General features: G+C 43.7%; 2 protein-coding genes across 9 annotated transcripts in view; both read left to right on the top strand.

Moving 5' to 3' along the window:
* brca2 (BRCA2 DNA repair associated) overlaps positions 1 to 10,373 on the top strand; it is a 32,567-nt gene extending 22,194 nt beyond the window's left edge. For 7 of the 8 annotated variants that reach the window (XM_084148345.1, XM_084148338.1, XM_084148344.1 and 4 more), the window contains 9 exons: positions 1,210 to 1,365; positions 1,670 to 1,817; positions 2,216 to 2,331; positions 2,777 to 2,981; positions 3,189 to 3,355; positions 5,915 to 6,053; positions 7,163 to 7,434; positions 7,621 to 7,752; positions 9,488 to 10,373. In XM_084148345.1, the coding sequence (XP_084004471.1) occupies positions 1,210 to 1,365; positions 1,670 to 1,817; positions 2,216 to 2,331; positions 2,777 to 2,981; positions 3,189 to 3,355; positions 5,915 to 6,053; positions 7,163 to 7,434; positions 7,621 to 7,752; positions 9,488 to 9,829 (1,677 nt within the window). In that variant the 3' untranslated portion in view covers positions 9,830 to 10,373. The remainder of the gene's footprint in view (positions 1 to 1,209; positions 1,366 to 1,669; positions 1,818 to 2,215; positions 2,332 to 2,776; positions 2,982 to 3,188; positions 3,356 to 5,914; positions 6,054 to 7,162; positions 7,435 to 7,620; positions 7,753 to 9,487) is intronic. The other variant, XM_084148343.1, reaches the window with a different exon arrangement.
* A 107-nt stretch (positions 10,374 to 10,480) lies between these two features.
* On the top strand, positions 10,481 to 15,278 carry LOC311105524 (uncharacterized protein). The gene is made up of 6 exons (XM_084147700.1): positions 10,481 to 10,594; positions 11,059 to 12,072; positions 12,337 to 12,461; positions 12,819 to 12,907; positions 13,027 to 13,103; positions 14,906 to 15,278. The coding sequence occupies exons 2-6, from the start codon at positions 11,060 to 11,062 to the stop codon at positions 15,027 to 15,029; spliced, it is 1,428 nt and encodes a 475-aa protein (XP_084003826.1). The 5' UTR covers positions 10,481 to 10,594; position 11,059; the 3' UTR covers positions 15,030 to 15,278.
* The last annotated feature ends 2,451 nt before the right edge of the window (positions 15,279 to 17,729 follow it).

Here is a 17,729-nt window from a genome sequence, read left to right as displayed (position 1 = left end):
GACTGGGGCTCCATGCAAGATATCACCTCGTGGAGTTGCAATGATCAAGAGAACGGTGAGGAATCAGCCCAGAACTACACGGGAGGATCTTGTCAATGATCTCAAGGCAGCTGGGACCATAGTCACCAAGAAAACAATTGGTAACACACTACGCCGTGAAGGACTGAAATCCTGCAGCGCCCGCAAGGTCCCCCTGCTCAAGAAAGCACATATACAGGGCCTTCTGAAGTTTGCCAATGAACATCTGAATGATTCAGAGGAGAACTGGGTTGAAAGTGTTGTGGTCAGATGAGACCAAACTCGAGCTCTTTGGCATCAACTCAACTCGCCGTGTTTGGAGGAGGAGGAATGCTGCCTATGACCCCAAGAACACCATCCCCACCGTCAAACATGGAGGTGGAAACATTATGCTTTGGGGGTGTTTTTCTGCTAAGGGGACAGGACAACTTCACCGCATCAAAGGGACGATGGACGGGGCCATGTACCGTCAAATCTTGGGTGAGAACCTCCTTCCCTCAGCCAGGGCATTGAAAATGGGTCGTGGATGGGTATTCCAGCATGACAATGACCCAAAACACACGGCAAAGGCAACAAAGGAGTGGCTCAAGAAGAAGCACATTAAGGTCCTGGAGTGGCCTAGCCAGTCTCCAGACCTTAATCCCATAGAAAATCTGTGGAGGGAGCTGAAGGTTCGAGTTGCCAAACGTCAGCCTCGAAACCTTAATGACTTGGAGAAGATCTGCAAAGAGGAGTGGGACAAGATCCCTCCTGAGATGTGTGCAAACCTGGTGGCCAACTACAAGAAACGTCTGACCTCTGTGATTGCCACCAAGGGTTTTGCCACCAAGTACTAAGTCTTGTTTTGCAGAGGGGTCGAATACTTATTTCCCTCATTAAAATGGAAATCAATTTATAACATTTTTGAAATGCGTTTTTCTGGATTTTTTTGTTGTTATTCCGTCTCTCACTGTTCAAATAAACCTACCATTAAAATTATAGACGGATCATGTCTTTGTCAGTGGGCAAACGTACAAAATCAGCAGGGGATCAAATACTTTTTCCCCTCACTGTATAAGATAATGAATTTAACTGTTTGGAAGTGTTTCTTATTGGATAAGTTCCGATGGTACCTCCCCATTTCACTCTGTTTTGGACCTATTTCTTCTGTTTCGTGCCTAATGAACACGACCCTGATGTATCTGGTTTCAGATTGGGGCCAACGGCACCAGAGCAGCGCGTTGGGACACTAGGCTAGGGTTCTACCGCGACCCTAGACCGTTCCTCCTCCCGCTCTCCTCCCTCTACAGCAACGGAGGCCCCGTGGGCTGTGTGGACATTGTGGTGCTGAGGAGCTACCCTACCCAGGTGCGTTTCACGGTACACGTTAGCTCTGGTCCAGTGTGTGCGTTTACCATTTAGTGGAGGAACATGCACTTACGACCTGAACCGGAGCTAGGTACACATCATCCACTTAATGAATCCCCTAAGCAGGCATTGCTAGGACCAGGAGTTTTCCCCAGACCACGTAACCTGAACAGGAAAAACTCTGGACCCCTAGCTGTGAGTGGTGTATTTTGAGAGGGCGCGTTTTATATGTATAACTTAGGCCCATGTAACACTCCTGGCCCTTGATGAGAGGTTTATTCAGAGAGGTTGTGTGTCCCTCCAGTGGATGGCAAAGAAGCCGGACGGAGGGTTTGTGTTCCGCTCGGGCCGTGCCGAGGAGAGGGAGGCGCGGCGGCATGGCGACACCAAACACCGAGCCATGGAGATCCTGTTCGCCAAGATCCAGGCCCAGTTTGAGAAGGAGGAGGACGGTAGGAAATCCTAGTCCATAAGGAATAGGGTGCCCCTGTCACTGTCTATTAGGGTTTGTTGAGGTTAGATAAGGTCTGTCAATCATATTACCAGTTTAATTTACTGCAACCTTTTGGTTTGATTTAGCCTATAGACTTGTTCAGGTTCCTATATTTCAACTACAAATTATTTTAATGTTCCTGCATGTATTATGTATTGCAAATTCTTATAGAATTTTGTCTGACTGTGCTATCAATAACAGCTACTACTTCCTACTATTACTACTAATCTTCCAGAGTCATTTTCAGTAGGGCACACTATAGCAAAACATTTAGCCATGTAAATCTGTGTAAGTTCAGGTCACGCCTCCCGTTTTACTCAGTTTCAAAACCTTTTCCGCCTACTGAATATGACCCAGCAGTTTGTGGTAAAACCAGAGGCCGAAGGCGGACCCTGCGTGGTGGAGACATTGAGACACTGCTGGACGGGGAGGAGCTGTACGACGCGGTGGAGAATGACCCAGTTTATCTGGAGGTGACCATAATCACCCTGTCCAAATCAGTTTGATCAACATTGGTTTAAGTAAAGCATCAGCCTAATGGGCCCTGGTTAAAAGTAGTGCACTAAATATAGAATAGGGTGCCATTTGGGACATATCAGCTGCTAGGAAGGAGTTTTAGTTATGGTTAAGGATACATGACTGATTTGATATTATGCTTTATTTAAATCCCACCAATGTTGATCAAACTGATTTTGGTTTGATGGATGTCCAAAACAAGTGTAAAAAAACAGACAACCAGCCATGATTCTAGAGTGCATGAACAAGATGTCTGATGTTGACAAAACTTGTGTCAATATATCCTCATAACAGTTGAGCAAAACAATAATTTCATTAATTTATTTATACAGTTAAAAACATAAATTGGGAACTTGAGCCCTTCTTTGTAGACCTACTCTCTTTCATATTGTTTTGTGCTAGGGCCGTCTGAGTGAGCAGCAATGGGAGGCGTTGAACAACTACAGGCGTTGTGTTGGTGAGAGGAGGCAGGCCGCGCTGCAGGAGCGGTTCCGCCAGGCTCTGGAGGGCGCCCAGGAGGGCGAGGGCGGGAGCTGTCCCAACCGAGACGTGACCCCCATCTGGAAGCTCTGCGTCGCTGACTCCAGGGCCAAGCTGGGCAGCAATGGTATGTATGGATCTTTGTATATCAATCAGGGATGTAGTGGAACCTTTTTTTCAAACTTTGTTCAGACAAAGGAGAAAGTACAAGGGAGACAGATATGGGACAAGAGGGAAAGTTAGGTTGACACAGGGATTGAACCCTCCGAAGGGGTAGTAGACCGTCCTTGTTTAGTTCTTGGTTCCTCACCCAACACCCTCCTCCTTCCCCCAGTGTACCTGTTGAATATCTGGCGCCCCTCCATGGATCTGCAGTCCTTGCTGAAGGAGGGCTGTCGATACAAGGCCTACCAACTCTCCACGTCGGAGGGCAAGAAACGAGCCGGTAACACCTCCATTCAGCTCACAGCCACCAAGAAAACCCAGTTCCAGAATTTACAGGTAACACTGAACTTATACGACACAGAAGTGTGCGAATACGAATGTAAATTCTAAAATGATCTTTCCCAATCTCAAATCAACCCTAAACTATACCCTAGGCACTTGTGTATACACTCACCGGCCATTTTAGAAGGTACACCCATCAAGTATCGGGTCGGACCCACCCTTTGCCTCCAGAACAGCCTGAATTCTTTGTGGCATGGATTCTACAATGTGTTGGAAACATTCGTTGCTCAATTGGTATCAAGGGACCTAACGTGTGCCAGGAAAACATTCCCCACACCAGTACACCACCGCCTGCACCAGACAGGATGGGTCCAAATCCGTACTCTGCCGTTAGTATGATGGAACAGGAACCGCGATTCGTCAGACCAGGCGATGTTTTTCCACACCTCAATTGTCCAGTGTTGGTGATCGCGTGCTCGCTGGAGCCGCTTCTTGTTTTTAGCTGATAGGAGTGGAACCCGGTGTGGTCTTCTGCTGCAGTAGTCCATCCGTGACAAGGACTGACGAGTTGCGTCTTCCGAGATGCCGTTCTGCACACCACTGTTGTCTGTCTGTTTGGGGCCCGCCTGTTAACTTGCACGAGTCTTGCCATTCTCCTTCGACCTCTCATCAACAAGCTGTTTTTGCCCACAGGACTGCCACTGACTGAATGTTTTTTTTTGTTTGTTGCACCATTCTCAGGAAATCCTAGACACGGTCGTGCGTGAAAAGCCCAGGAGGGCGGCCATTTCTAACGATCAATCGAACAGTAACTGAATCCTCGATGCCTGTCTGCCTGCTTTATATAGCAAGCCAAGGCCACGTGACTCACTGTCGTGAACGGGGTGGTGTATGTAATAAACTGGCCAGTGAGTGTAATAAACTGGCCAGGAAGTATTCACACCCCTTGACTTTTTCCACATTTTGTTGTTCCAAAGTGGGAGTAAGTCTCTAAGCTTTCCATTTTTTTACATTTTACATTTTAGTCATTTAGCAGACGCCATTATCCAGAGCGACTTACAGTTAGTGAGTGCATACATTATTTTTTCATACTGGCCCCCCGTGGGAATCTAACCCACAACCCTGGCGTTGCAAACGCCATGCTCTACCAACTGAGCTACATCCCTGCCGGCCATTCCCTCCCCTACCCTGGACGACGCTGGGCCAATTGTGCGCCGCCCCATGGGTCTCCCGGTCGCGGCCGGCTACGACAGAGCCTAGATTCGAACCAGGATCTCTAGTAGACCACTGCGCCACTCGGGAGATCCTGGTTCGAATCCAGGCTCTGGACAACCATTTTCAGATCTTGCCATAGATTTAAGTCAAACACATTGTAGAAGTCTAGCAGATTTTAAGTCAAAGCTGTAACTCGGCCACTCAGGAACATTCACGGTCTTCTTGGTAAGCAACTCCAGTGTAGATTTGGCCTTGTGTTTTAGGTTATTGTCCTGCTGAAAGGTGAATTCATCTCCCAGTGTCTGGTGGAAAGCAGACTGAACCAGATTTTCCTCTAGGATTTTGCCTGTGCTTAGCTCCATTCCGTTCCTTTTTTATCCTGACAAACTCCCCAGTCCTTAATGATTACAAGCATATATATAACATGATGCAGCCACCACTATGCTTGAAAATATGGAGAGTGGTACTGACTGTGTTGTATTAGATTTGGCCGAAACACAACACTTTCAATTTCAGGACAAAATGTTAATATCTTTGCCACATTTTTTGCAGTATTACTTCAGTGCCTTGTTGCAAACAGGATGCATGTTTTGGAATATTTTTATTCTTTACAGGCTTCCTTTTCACTCTGTCAATTAGGTTAGTATTGTGGAGTAACTACAATGTTAATCCATCCTAGTTATTCCCCTATCACAGCCATTAAACTCTGTTTTAAACTCACCATTGGCCTCATGGTGAAATCCCTGAGCGGTTTCTTCCGGCAACGGAGTTAGGAAGGACACCTATCTTTTTAGTGACTGGGTGTATTGATGCACCATCCAAATTGTAGTTAATAATTTTACCATGCGCAAAGGGATATTCAATGTCTTTAAAAATATAAATATATATATATATATATATATATAAATTATTATTTTTACCAATCTACCAATAGGTGCCCTTTTGAGGCATTGGAAAACCTCCCTGGTCTTTGTGGTTGAATATGTGTTTGAAATTCACTATATGTGTGGGGGGTACAGAGATGAGGTAGTCATTCAAAAATCATGTTAAACGTGCAACTTATTATGTGACTTGTTAAACAAATGTTTACTCCTGAACTCATATAGGCTTGCCATAACAAAGGGGTTGAATACTTATTGACTCAACGCATTTGAGCTTTTCATTTGTAAATATAAAAAATAAAAAAAACATAATTCTACTTTGAAATGATGGGGTATTGTGTGTAGGCCAGTGACAAATCTCAATTTAATCCATTTTGAATTCAGCCTGTAACACAACAAAATGTGGAAAAAGTTCAAGGGGTGTGAATACTTTAAGGTCCTCAAAAGTGCCTAGGGGCAAGGGTTTTAGGGATAGATTTGGAATGGGTTGTTTCGTGTCATTGTCTCCATCACCCAGGCTTCTGCAGGGTGGTTGTGTGAGCGTTTCCAAGCCCGAGAGGCGGTCGGCTTTCGCGTTCTCCTGAACCTGGACTTTCAGCCACTCTGTGGAGAGGTGGATCTGGTGGGCTACGTCATCTCCATCACAGACAGACAAGGTGGGCTGGGTCCTGTTCATTAGGGCACACAACTGAAAATGTTTTGAAATGTTTTGCAACGAAAATGAGCGTTTCTTATAGTCCCACCAGTCCCTCCCTGTTTCAGTCCGTTTTCTTATTTCTGGTTCCTGATGGACACGACCCTGTTTGGTCTGTAAAGAGTTGTTCAGTTCTCAACTGGGTTATTCAGTTCAATTGATTTTATTCATCCCCCAAGGGGCAATTATAGCTGGGCTTAAAAAGTGACAGGCAGACTAAATATAACAATAGGACAAATCAGACCTGGGTTCAAATGCATGCATATTTAAAGATCCAAATGCAGCCTTTTTTTATATCAAATAATTTTTGGGTAACAATGAAGTACCTTAATGTGATTGTTTTGAATTAAAATGGTCAAAAGCAACAAATAGCTTTTTAGCAAAGAGCAATTTCTCAAGCAAGAATTTTGGTAGGACTGTCTGGGAGTGGTCTGAGTGGGCAGGGGAAAACTGAAAACTAGCTGTTATTGGCAGAGATGTTTGGAACTCTCTTATTGGACTATTAACTAATTTACTGCCTGGTGATGTCAGCAGGCCGGCCAAAACTCCATCCCACCAAGACAGGCTAACATTTCACAGCTCTTAATCTAAAAAGGCATCGTCATCATTTCACAGTATTATTGTTAATATAATATAATAATATAATTAGTATTATTGCAACCTCATAGTGTGGAAATATATGTAAAACACAGGAAAATCACGTTTTTGAATGCACTGGGCCTTTACGTACTTACGTATTTTAAATGCACTTTTCTGTGTGTTTGAGTATTTTAAAATGTTTAGAATAGAATTAGTTGTAAATACAAGCCAATACTTTCAATGTGTTTTTTTCCAAACACATTCCAATGTTCATCTACTTGTATTTTCAAATAAACTTTGTCTAAATACTTACTTCAAAATGTATTTTAAGGTAATTTAAATAAATAGTATTTGAACAGAGGTCTGGGATAAATACATAACCAACAACATATGGCATATCAAGACAGAACAGATACACACTTCAGGAATGAAGTCCAGCAATGTGGCAAGGCTGTGGATAGGACTAACTCCATTGACATGCTGTGCCTGCAGGTCATTCTCCAGTGGTGTATCTAGTGGATGGCCGGCTGGACTTTGTCAAGGTGCGCTGCTGCAGCAGTCTGGTCCAGCAGGGCTTGGAGGAGCTGGTCAAGCCTCTGGCTCTGGTGGCCCTCAGTAACCTTCAGCTCAGAGCCCAGCGCTCCTCCTCCCCCATCCGCAGCGCCATCCCTGGCCTATACGCTGGAGATCTGGCCGTGTTTTCCACCAACCCTAAGGAGCCACATCTACAGGAGGCTGCCGCTGAACTCAGGACCCTTGTCCAGGTAGCTAGGGATTGAGGGCGTTTGAAGGTTTCGAAATGTTACAATCAAACCTGGAGTGGGATAGTGACAGAAAATATGTTATACAGGGAAATTGGCTACCTTATTCCTGTGAGGTCAATATTTGTCTTCCTCGTTGCCACTGATTTGAGGATATTTGCAACAAACTGATGTGTGTGTTTTGAGCAGGGCCAGGAACACTTCTTCAGGACTGCAGAGGAGAGGTTATCTAACTTAGTCCAGGGCTCTGTCCCGTGTCCTGCTCCGCCGCCAAGGACTCCAGGCTCGAAAGCAGATGCCAAACCAGATGCAAGGACTACCGTGAGTTTTTGTTGGTTGCCCAATCAGACAACTATTCTGGTGAAGCTGGAATGTACATTCCTATGTACACAACACAAGTCTGTATCAATGTTATTCACCACTACACATCAAGTCACATCTACACATGGCCTATTGTACATTAAATTAACAAAGAGTGTGTGTCAGGGTTCACACAAGGTGCTTGAGGTGCTTAAAGTACTTGAATTTGTCACTCTGAAATTCAAATACTGGAATACCTTGAAAATCAGACATTTTCTCAAGTTGGTACTTTAATTTAAATGCGTTTGAGCCAATCAGTTGTGTTGTGACAAGGTATACAGAATATAGCCCTATTTGGTAAAAGACCAAGTCCATATTATGACAAGAACAGCTCAAATCTGCAAATAGAAACGACAGTCCATCGTTACTTTAAGACATGAAGGTCAGTCAATACGGAAAATGTCAAGAACTTTGAAAGTTTCTTCAAGTGCAGTTGCAAAAACCATCAAGCGCTTTGATGAAACTGGCTCTCATGAGGACCACCACAGTAATGGAAGACCCATATTGACCTCTGCTGCAGAGGATAAGTTCATTAGAGTTACCAGCCTCAGAAATTGCAGCCCAAATAAATGCTTCCGAGTTCAAGTCACAGACACATCTCAACATCAACTGTTCAGAGGGGACTATGTGAATCAGGCCTTCATGGTCGAATTGCTGCAAAGAAACCACTACTAAAGGACAGCAATAAGAAGAAGAGACCTGCTTGGGCCAAGAAACACGAGCAATGGACATTAGACCGGTGGAAATCTGTCCTTTGATCTGGAGTACAAATCTGAGATTTTTCGTTCCAACCGCCATGTCTTCGTGGGTGAACGGATGATCTCTGCATGTGTAGTTCCCACCGTAAAGCATGGAGGAGGAGGTGTAATGGTGTGGGGGTGCTTTGCTGGTGACGCTGTCTGTGATTTTATTTAGAATTCAAGGCACACTTAACCAGCATGGCTACCACAGCATTCTGCATCGATACGCCATCCCATCTGGTTTGGGCTTAGTAGAACTATCATTTGTTTTTCAACAGGACAATGACTCAACACACCTCCAGGCTGTGTAAGGGCTATCTGACAAAGAAGGAGAGTGATGGAGTGCTGCATCAGATGACCTGGCCTCCACAATCCCCCGACCTCAACCCAATTGAGATGGTTTGGGATGAGTCGGACGGCAGAGTGAAGGAAAAGCATCGGACAAGTGCTAAGCATATGTGGCAACTCCTTCAAGACTGTTGGAAAAGCATTCCTGGTGAAGCTGGTTGAGAGAATGCCAAGAGTGTGCAAAGCTGTCATCAATGCAAAATATATTTTGATTTGTTTAACACTTTTTTTGGTTACTACATGATTCCATATGTGTTATTTCATAGTTTTGATGTCTTCACTATTATTCTACAATGTAGAAAATAGTAAAAATAAAGAAAAACCCTTGAATGAGTAGGTGTGTCCAAACTTTTGACTGGAACTATATATGTAGTGAAACAATGTATTATTGAGTAGAACTTGTAAGGTAGTGATGAATACTTTAATTTTTTTCATGAGGTTGTGGCGATATACTGCCATCTGGTGGCAACTAGAAACAATTGCATAATACTAACTATTACAAATTGATGGTCCTTGAAAATAAATATTAGTGCTTGACAAAGTACTTGAAAGTCCTTGAATTTGACTTGCCACTATCTGTACTAACCCTAGTGTGTATTGTCTTCCAGATGACACCCCAGCAGTCTGTACAAAGCGTTGGCCCCTTCACCCCGCTGAACAAGGACAAAGACCCCAAGAGCCTAAAAAGAAAGAGGGGCCTAGACTACCTGTGTCGCATCCCCTCTCCCCCTCCACTCTGCCCCCTGGGCACCATGACCTTACCCTCGCCGTGCATCAACAAGACCTTCAACCCCCCTCGCAGGGCCGAGACCCACCGGATCCTAAAGACATCTCTGGCCCCCGCTCCTCGGCATGTCCACCCGCCCCTGGAGGATGAGTGGGTGGAGGATGAAGAGCTGGTCATGATTGACACTCAGGCCCTACACGATGGCATAGGGATAGACACGTGACAGAGAATGTATTGGACTATTATTTTGAACGTTTCAGAAAACATCAGCACAAATTGGTGGCTGGTTAGTTTCTCCAGTCCACATGTTGAATTTGTGTGTTGGGAATCCACCTGGAAAGATGTAGTGCCATTTGTAAGCTACAGGGGGGGGAACAAGCTCCATTTAGAGAGGCTAACCAAGACGTGATTGGTGCCATGTGAATGTTAACACTAGTAAAATGTTGGAAAGTGATCATATGGAGTTGATGTGTTCGTAACATCAGGCTGAATCAAGTTAGGATTTGGTCCATCTTACCTTTTTGGGCCAAAGTATTGACGCCATCAAGGAGCCCAAGAAAATGCATCGGACAGAAAATACTTGTCTTGGCGAACTCCTGAGCTTTTTTAGTGAGGCTGCTTCAGTGTTTTCTGAAATGGCATTAGAAGAACTGACACGAACTGTATAATATGAATGCAAAAATACTGTAACATTGTTGTCCTTGTGTTTATGACCTCTTTTCGCTGACATCTGCATGTTCACAATAAATGTAATAATTTATTAGTCAATATAAGGATGTTGTGTAATTTATAAGCAGGATTTTACTGGTGTGGTAAAACACTTAAACCGCAACCGCAGGTGGCGATGTCGCTGCGAAACTGCCTCCATTGTTTCACACAGACAGTCGGACTTCCTGTTAACTTCCGTAAACAAAATGTTAGCTAGCTAATTCAAAATCATGAAAATGTATTATGATAACATGTAATGCTTCAACTTCATCACTTTATGGTAAGTAGCTAATTTATTAGCAAAATACCCATAGGCAGCCGTCAAAGTTATCAGTTATCAAAATATTGCCAAGCGATAACTTCGCAAGACTTGCTTTGACATTGGCTAGCTTGCTAATGTTTGTAGCTATACTCCGTTGTATACTCTTAGTTTCATCTAGATTGTATATTTTGAATTGCTTTATAATAATACAAAAATAAGTTTGCTAATGTTGGCTTGCTAGCCATCTATTTAGCGTTGTTTAGTTCGTTTTAAAGAATAGCAGGTATAGTTAAAGCTTGCTGCTGGTAAATGAAGTGCAGCAATATTGTTTCTTTAAAAAGTATCAACGTTTTGGCACTGATTTCAGCTTCACTGCCAAGCTAACTTGCTAGCTAAGGATTGCTAATCAAACCCATTAACTATGATGTGCAGTAGAGGGATTTTTGATTTGTCATTGAGGTCTTGTCTTATTACCTTCATAGCATGTTTATTCAAAGGATTTACCCCACCATCTCGATGTCTCATGGAAATGCGAACTCTGCAACTTCTCTCACTGGAAGAACTGGAGAACTGCTGGAGTGTTCAAAAGCGGAGACAAATGGAGCCTTTGCAACAGACAGAGTGCTGCCAGTGAGAATTAATGGAGGTCCCGGCATAAGAGGCAGAGAACCAGTTCTCAAAAAGCTGGGTACCAGCAGCGCTGCCTTCATTGGACCTGTATGTCGTCCTAAGGCAGTCCAGAGACCTCCCAAGCCGAAAAAAGTAAAGAGACCTTCTAAACCTAACATTGAAGAGACACTGAATGAGTTCTATAAAGAGCTTGAGGAGATTGAACCAAAAGACAGCGTTGATGGTAGCAAGGCCAAAAATGAAGGCTCAGTTGAATTACTCAACGCTTATAACCCACCACCTGCAAGAAAATGGTCAAATGCAAGCCATGACCATAACCAACCTAATAACGCGCCTTGCCCACACTGGTATGACAACAAGCCATACCAGCCCAGGAGACTGATGCCTAGGGGGCCCCGCTTTGGTCCCAACTCAGATCACAATAACTGGCAACCTCCGCCACCTTTCCGCACTCAGCCATACCCCAGGTTCCACAGACCTCCCCACCGCTTCCCACCACCACCTCCCGCAGACCACCAATATCACCCTCAACGAGAGGGCTCCCAGCAGGTCCTACCTTTCCACAGGTTCCCTGTCCCTGATGGGTACAGGAACTCTCCAGACATGGATGACAATGGCTTTCCCCCACAGCACTCTAACAACCGAGACAGAGGGGGCTACGGTTGGAGTGACGACGAGTATGAACAGCAGGGTAATGACCAGCAAGGTTCTTCTAACTGGCAGCAGAGGTTTGACAGAGGACCTGAGCCACCTCAGCCAGAGGATCAGCATCAACCACCAGAAGATACAACATATGACTATGGTCCTTCTCTGGTTCTCATTCTGATGAGGGGAGCCCCGGGATCTGGGAAATCAACACTGGCCAGGTGTGTTTTTATCAGGGAAACATGGTTGGGTAACTAACATGCTATAAAGGGTTTAGAACAAGTATATGAACAGTTTATGAATCAGTAATAAAACAGTTGTAATTGGTTGAAATTATGTGATTTTCTGTTTGACAAGCATCAAAATGACAATCGCACAATTTCAACCAATGAGTCATACGTTAACTATTTACTGCTCATGTTTGAATGTATTTGTCTCTATTTTTAAAGCATTTGTTTTGAGCCATTGCATGTGTGTTACTCTAGGGAACTGCTGTCGACAGGCTCCAGTGGGCTGGTTCTGAGTACAGATGACTACTTCTCCCAGGAGGAAGGCTACCTCTACGACCCCAGTCTGCTGGGGGCAGCACACTATTGGAACCAGAACAGAGGTTGGCTCTCATAGCAGTGTCTTTACAAATTCCAGTTTTTATTTTATTTTGATAGTAGTTATAAATGAAGTCCATCATTGCTATAGTTTTAAAATATATTCCGATTTTATTGAACACCTAGAATGAGAGAATGACAGTAGGAAAGCTAGAAAGAGATTGTGTCAAAGGTTAGTAGCCCTGATTCAAACCTATGCCAATACTGTTGACGCATGTTGGAAGCTGAGGCATTGTTAGACCAGCCAGGCCACCATCGTTGCTATTAATATTATATATTGTTTGATTGGATATAGTGTTTTGTGAACATGTAAAAAGGTGTATATATTAATAATTTTACCTCAATGCTTTATATTCTTTCAGCCGAAGAAGCGATGTATAAACGCTGTTCTCCTGTCATTATTGATAACACAAACATGCAAGCTTGGGAAATGAAGCCATATGTTAAACTGGTAAGTTTTTATCCTTTTATATTGTCTGGGTTGCAGACAGCATTTTTCACTTATCAAAAATGTACCCATTTGATGTACATTTTCATGAATATGATGAATACTTATTTCTCACCATGCAGGCCTTGGAGAGAGGATACAGTATCAACTTTCATGAGCCTCACACCAGCTGGAAATTTGATCCCATCGAGTTAGAGAAGTAAGTCTGTCCATGATTGTCTGCATTAAAAGATACCTGTACTAATGTCATGTAAGATACCATGCCCATTTATTTGGAGAATATACGTTGTACAAATTATATAAGGTACATCGAGGGGCGTTCACTCACTGCTCTAGAAAGCAGGGGAAAACGGGTCAATTTAAGAGGGTGCTACTAAATTAATGTCAACGTAGTTATCTTTGCCCCATGTCGTCATAAATCATATACAATTATTCATTAGATTATTCTCTACAATATTGTAACCTTAATATGCTTGTACTTAACAGTGATTAAATAAGAAAGTTAGTTTTTTGTGACCGTTGCCAATTTAGACTGTGCTGCTCTTGGTTGTGTCGCTTTCATTTTCGGCGTTGGGATGTCGTAACATTTGGAGGCGTTTCCACGCTTTGGACCAATCAAAATCAACTTGATACCCTCGTCAGTTTCATCTCCAGATCATTGGCTTTCATTGGCTATAACCACGATCAATCTATATTGAGGGGCCGTTTCTATGTCGATTTAAACGCCCACACCAGCAGAAATCCAATTTTCTAGCTGAAAGACGATGGCCAGAATTTACCCATGATGTTGTACAACGATTTAAAAATATATATCTGACCATTTTATAAATGGTGTAAATGCGTGATATGATTGAATTTTGTAACCTCGCTCCCCCCATCGCCCCAAGACCAATGGTTTTGATGACTAAAGATTTGCTTCACTACATGCTCAGTTCCACTGCTTTGATTGTGTTTATCCTATAATGAAAAGCCACCCGCGAAAGAAAATTCAAGGAACTTGTTTATCTACACTACATGACCAAAAGTATTTGGACACCTGCTCCTCGAACATCTAATTCCAAAATCATGGGCGTTAATATGGAGTTGGTCCCCCCCCTTTTCTGCTATAACAGCCTCCGTCCTTCTGGGAAGGCTTTCCCCTAGATGTTGGAACATTGCTGCAAGGAAGTGCTTCCATTCAGCCACAAGAGCAATGGTGAGGTCGGGCACTGATGTTGGGCGTTTAGGCCAGGCACGCAGTCGGCGTTCCAATTCATCCCAAAGGTGTTCAATGGGGTTGAGGTTAGGGCTCTGTGCAGGCCAGTCAAGTTCTTCCACACTGATCTCGACAAACCATTTCTGTATGGACCTCGCTTTGTGCATAGGGGTATTATCATGCTGAAACAGGAAAGGGCCTGCCCCAAACTGTTGCCACAAAGTTGGAAGCACAGAATTGTCTAGAATGTCACTGTATGCTGTAGCGTTAATATGTCCCATCACTGGAACTAAGGGGCATAGCCCGAACCATGAAAAACAGCCCCAGACCATTATTCCTCCTCCACCAAACTGTACAGTTGGCACTATGCATTCGGGCAGGTAGCAACATCAGCACAAAAACGGTTAGTCGGGAGCTTCATTAAATAGGTTTCCATGGCCCAGCAGCCACAGGCAAGCCTAAGATCACCATGCGCAATGCAAAGCGTCGGCTGGAGTGGTGTAAAGCTCGCCGCCATTGGACTCTGGAGCATTGGAAACGTGTTCTCTGGCGTGATGAATCATGCTTAACCATCTGGCAGTCTGACGGACGAATCTGGGTTTGGCGGATGCCAGGAGAACGATACCTGCCCGACTGCATAGTGCCAACTGTCCACATACTTTTGGTCATGTAGTGTATTTTTTATAAACCTTCAATGAAAGACTCATTTTATATGTGAACACCCTAATACATTGCCTGTATTTGATATTTTTTGCATGAAGACATATTTATAGAACAACAAATACAATGTTTCTCCTCCCCTCCAGGAGAAACAAGCACAGTGTGTCTAGGGAGAAGATTGGGCAGATGCTGGAGCGGTTTGAGCTGCCCATGTCCCTGGACATTGTGATGAACTCCCAGGAGCCTTTTAGACCCACAAGACATCCCTAACAGCAGCAGAGACACCGTAGGACCACTAGTCCTTATGTCCTGGGGTTGTATTCATCAGTGCACACCGTAGCAAAACGTTCTGAACTGTAGCAAAATGTTTTGCAAAGGAAAACAAAAATAAGTTTCTTATTGGACAAGTTTAAGTAGTCTCTGCTTCATATTTGTACATTTTTGTCATAAAAAATTAAATGGGTATTGTGTTCTTCCAATCTAATTCTGCATGTTGGAGGATTTACCATATTCATATGTAATACCGTTCTTGTGGTATGCATCTATCAATGGTGAAATGCAAGGATCATTCCACTTTGTGAAAATTATTGGATGTTTGCTTTTACCAAAGTAGGCCCACCTGCAGGGGTCACTATTAGACCACTTCAATTTGTCATTCGGCACCACTGTCTAGCCTGACGACTCTAACTGAATTCTTCCGCTGCTCTGTCGAGAACAAACTAACATCCGTGGGCGTGGCATTGTTTGGCCAGAGCAAAACCGACTATCAAAAACTTAACCCTAACCTAATTTTAATACATTCTGAAATTAAATATCGGTTTGGGCGTTAGGCGTGTCCTTATAGCCTTTTCCAGTGTGGGTCGCCAGGCAAACCACTCAACACTGGATTGGTGCAGCTATGGACAAATTGGCGCCATTATGAAACTTAGAGGAGGATCACAGTGGGAGAGGGAAAGACGATTGGCTACAATTCATCAAATAAGGTAGTATTTAATTAAAACCCGATTTATCAATTTGAGTATTGTATTCCAACAAGGCATGAAGTCGATTTTGTACTCCAACGAAGAGGCGACAGATACATTTAAATTGCTATGATTCAAAGGAATGATTTGTAATCCATCTGATTGCGGTGGCTTGCCGGCCTAGGCCTAGCTTGCTTGCTTGCTCCCACTGTCCAGCCAGATAGCTAGCGTGCGTGTGACTGCAGTGTTATTATTGAATTGCTTCAGATTTGCCAGCTAGCCTAGTTCCTCGCCACATACAACACAATCATTGAGTCGTCGCTAGGTAGAAGCTAGCTAGCTGAATAAGAATAGCCTGGTCAATGGTATGGCGTTTGTCTAACCATAATAATCAGACAAAGACGTTCATTACGTCTCTAGTTGGAACCGTGCTATGCCAGAATGTTGACACCGCGAAGCCTGCGCGAGAACTCTGTCTAGGAAAATGTACAGTGGGGAAAAAAAGTATTTAGTCAGCCACCAATTGTGCAAGTTCTCCCACTTAAAAAGATGAGAGGCCTGTAATTTTCATCATAGGTACACGTCAACTATGACAGACAAATTGAGATTTTTTTTCTCCAGAAAATCACATTGTAGGATTTTTAATGAATTTATTTGCAAATTATGGTGGAAAATAAGTATTTGGTCAATAACAAAAGTTTCTCAATACTTTGTTATATACTCTTTGTTGGCAATGACACAGGTCAAACGTTTTCTGTAAGTCTTCACAAGGTTTTCACACACTGTTGCTGGTATTTTGGCCCATTCCTCCATGCAGATCTCCTCTAGAGCAGTGATGTTTTGGGGCTGTCGCTGGGCAACACGGACTTTCAACTCCCTCCAAAGATTTTCTATGGGGTTGAGATCTGGAGACTGGCTAGGCCACTCCAGGACCTTGAAATGCTTCTTACGAAGCCACTCCTTCGTTGCCCGGGCGGTGTGTTTGGGATCATTGTCATGCTGAAAGACCCAGCCACGTTTCATCTTCAATGCCCTTGCTGATGGAAGGAGGTTTTCACTCAAAATCTCACGATACATGGCCCCATTTATTCTTTCCTTTACACGGATCAGTCGTCCTGGTCCCTTTGCAGAAAAACAGCCCCAAAGCATGATGTTTCCACCCCCATGCTTCACAGTAGGTATGGTGTTCTTTGGATGCAACTCAGCATTCTTTGTCCTCCAAACACAACGAGTTGAGTTTTTACTAAAAAGTTCTATTTTGGTTTCATCTGACCATATGACATTCTCCCAATCCTCTTCTGGATCATCCAAATGCACTCTAGCAAACTTCAGACGGGCCTGAACATGTACTGGCTTAAGCAGGGGGACACATCTGGCACTGCAGGATTTGAATCCCTGGCGGCGTAGTGTGTTACTGATGGTAGACTTTGTTACTTTGGTCCCAGCTCTCTGCAGGTCATTCACTAGGTCCCCCCGTGTGGTTCTGGGATTTTTGCTCACCGTTCTTGTGATCATTTTGACCCCACGGGGTGAGATCTTGCGTGGAGCCCCAGATCGAGGGAGATTATCAGTGGTCTTGTATGTCTTCCATTTCCTAATAATTGCTCCCACAGTTGATTTCTTCAAACCAAGCTGCTTACCTATTGCAGATTCAGTCTGTTGCAGGTCTACAATTTTGTTTCTGGTGTCCTTTGACAGCTCTTTGGTCTTGGCCACTGACTGTTTGAGGTTGTGGACAGGTGTCTTTTATACTGATAACAAGTTCAAACAGGTGCCATTAATACAGGTAACGAGTGGAGGACAGAGGAGCCTCTTAAAGAAGTTGTTAGAGGTCTGTGAGAGCCAGAAATCTTGCTTGTTTGTAGGTGACCAAATACTTATTTTCCACCATAATTTGCTAATAAATTCATAAAAAATCCTACAATGTGATTTTCTGGATTTTTTTTCCTCAATTTGTCTGTCATAGTTGACGTGTACCTATGATGAAAATTACAGGCCTCTCTCATCT

Source organism: Coregonus lavaretus, assembly GCF_964263955.1.
Source record: "Coregonus lavaretus genome assembly, chromosome: 30".
In the NCBI taxonomy this organism is placed as follows: domain Eukaryota; kingdom Metazoa; phylum Chordata; class Actinopteri; order Salmoniformes; family Salmonidae; genus Coregonus; species Coregonus lavaretus.
The sequence above is the reverse complement of the archived record's forward strand: the minus strand, read 5'-3'. Positions and strand labels throughout refer to the sequence as shown.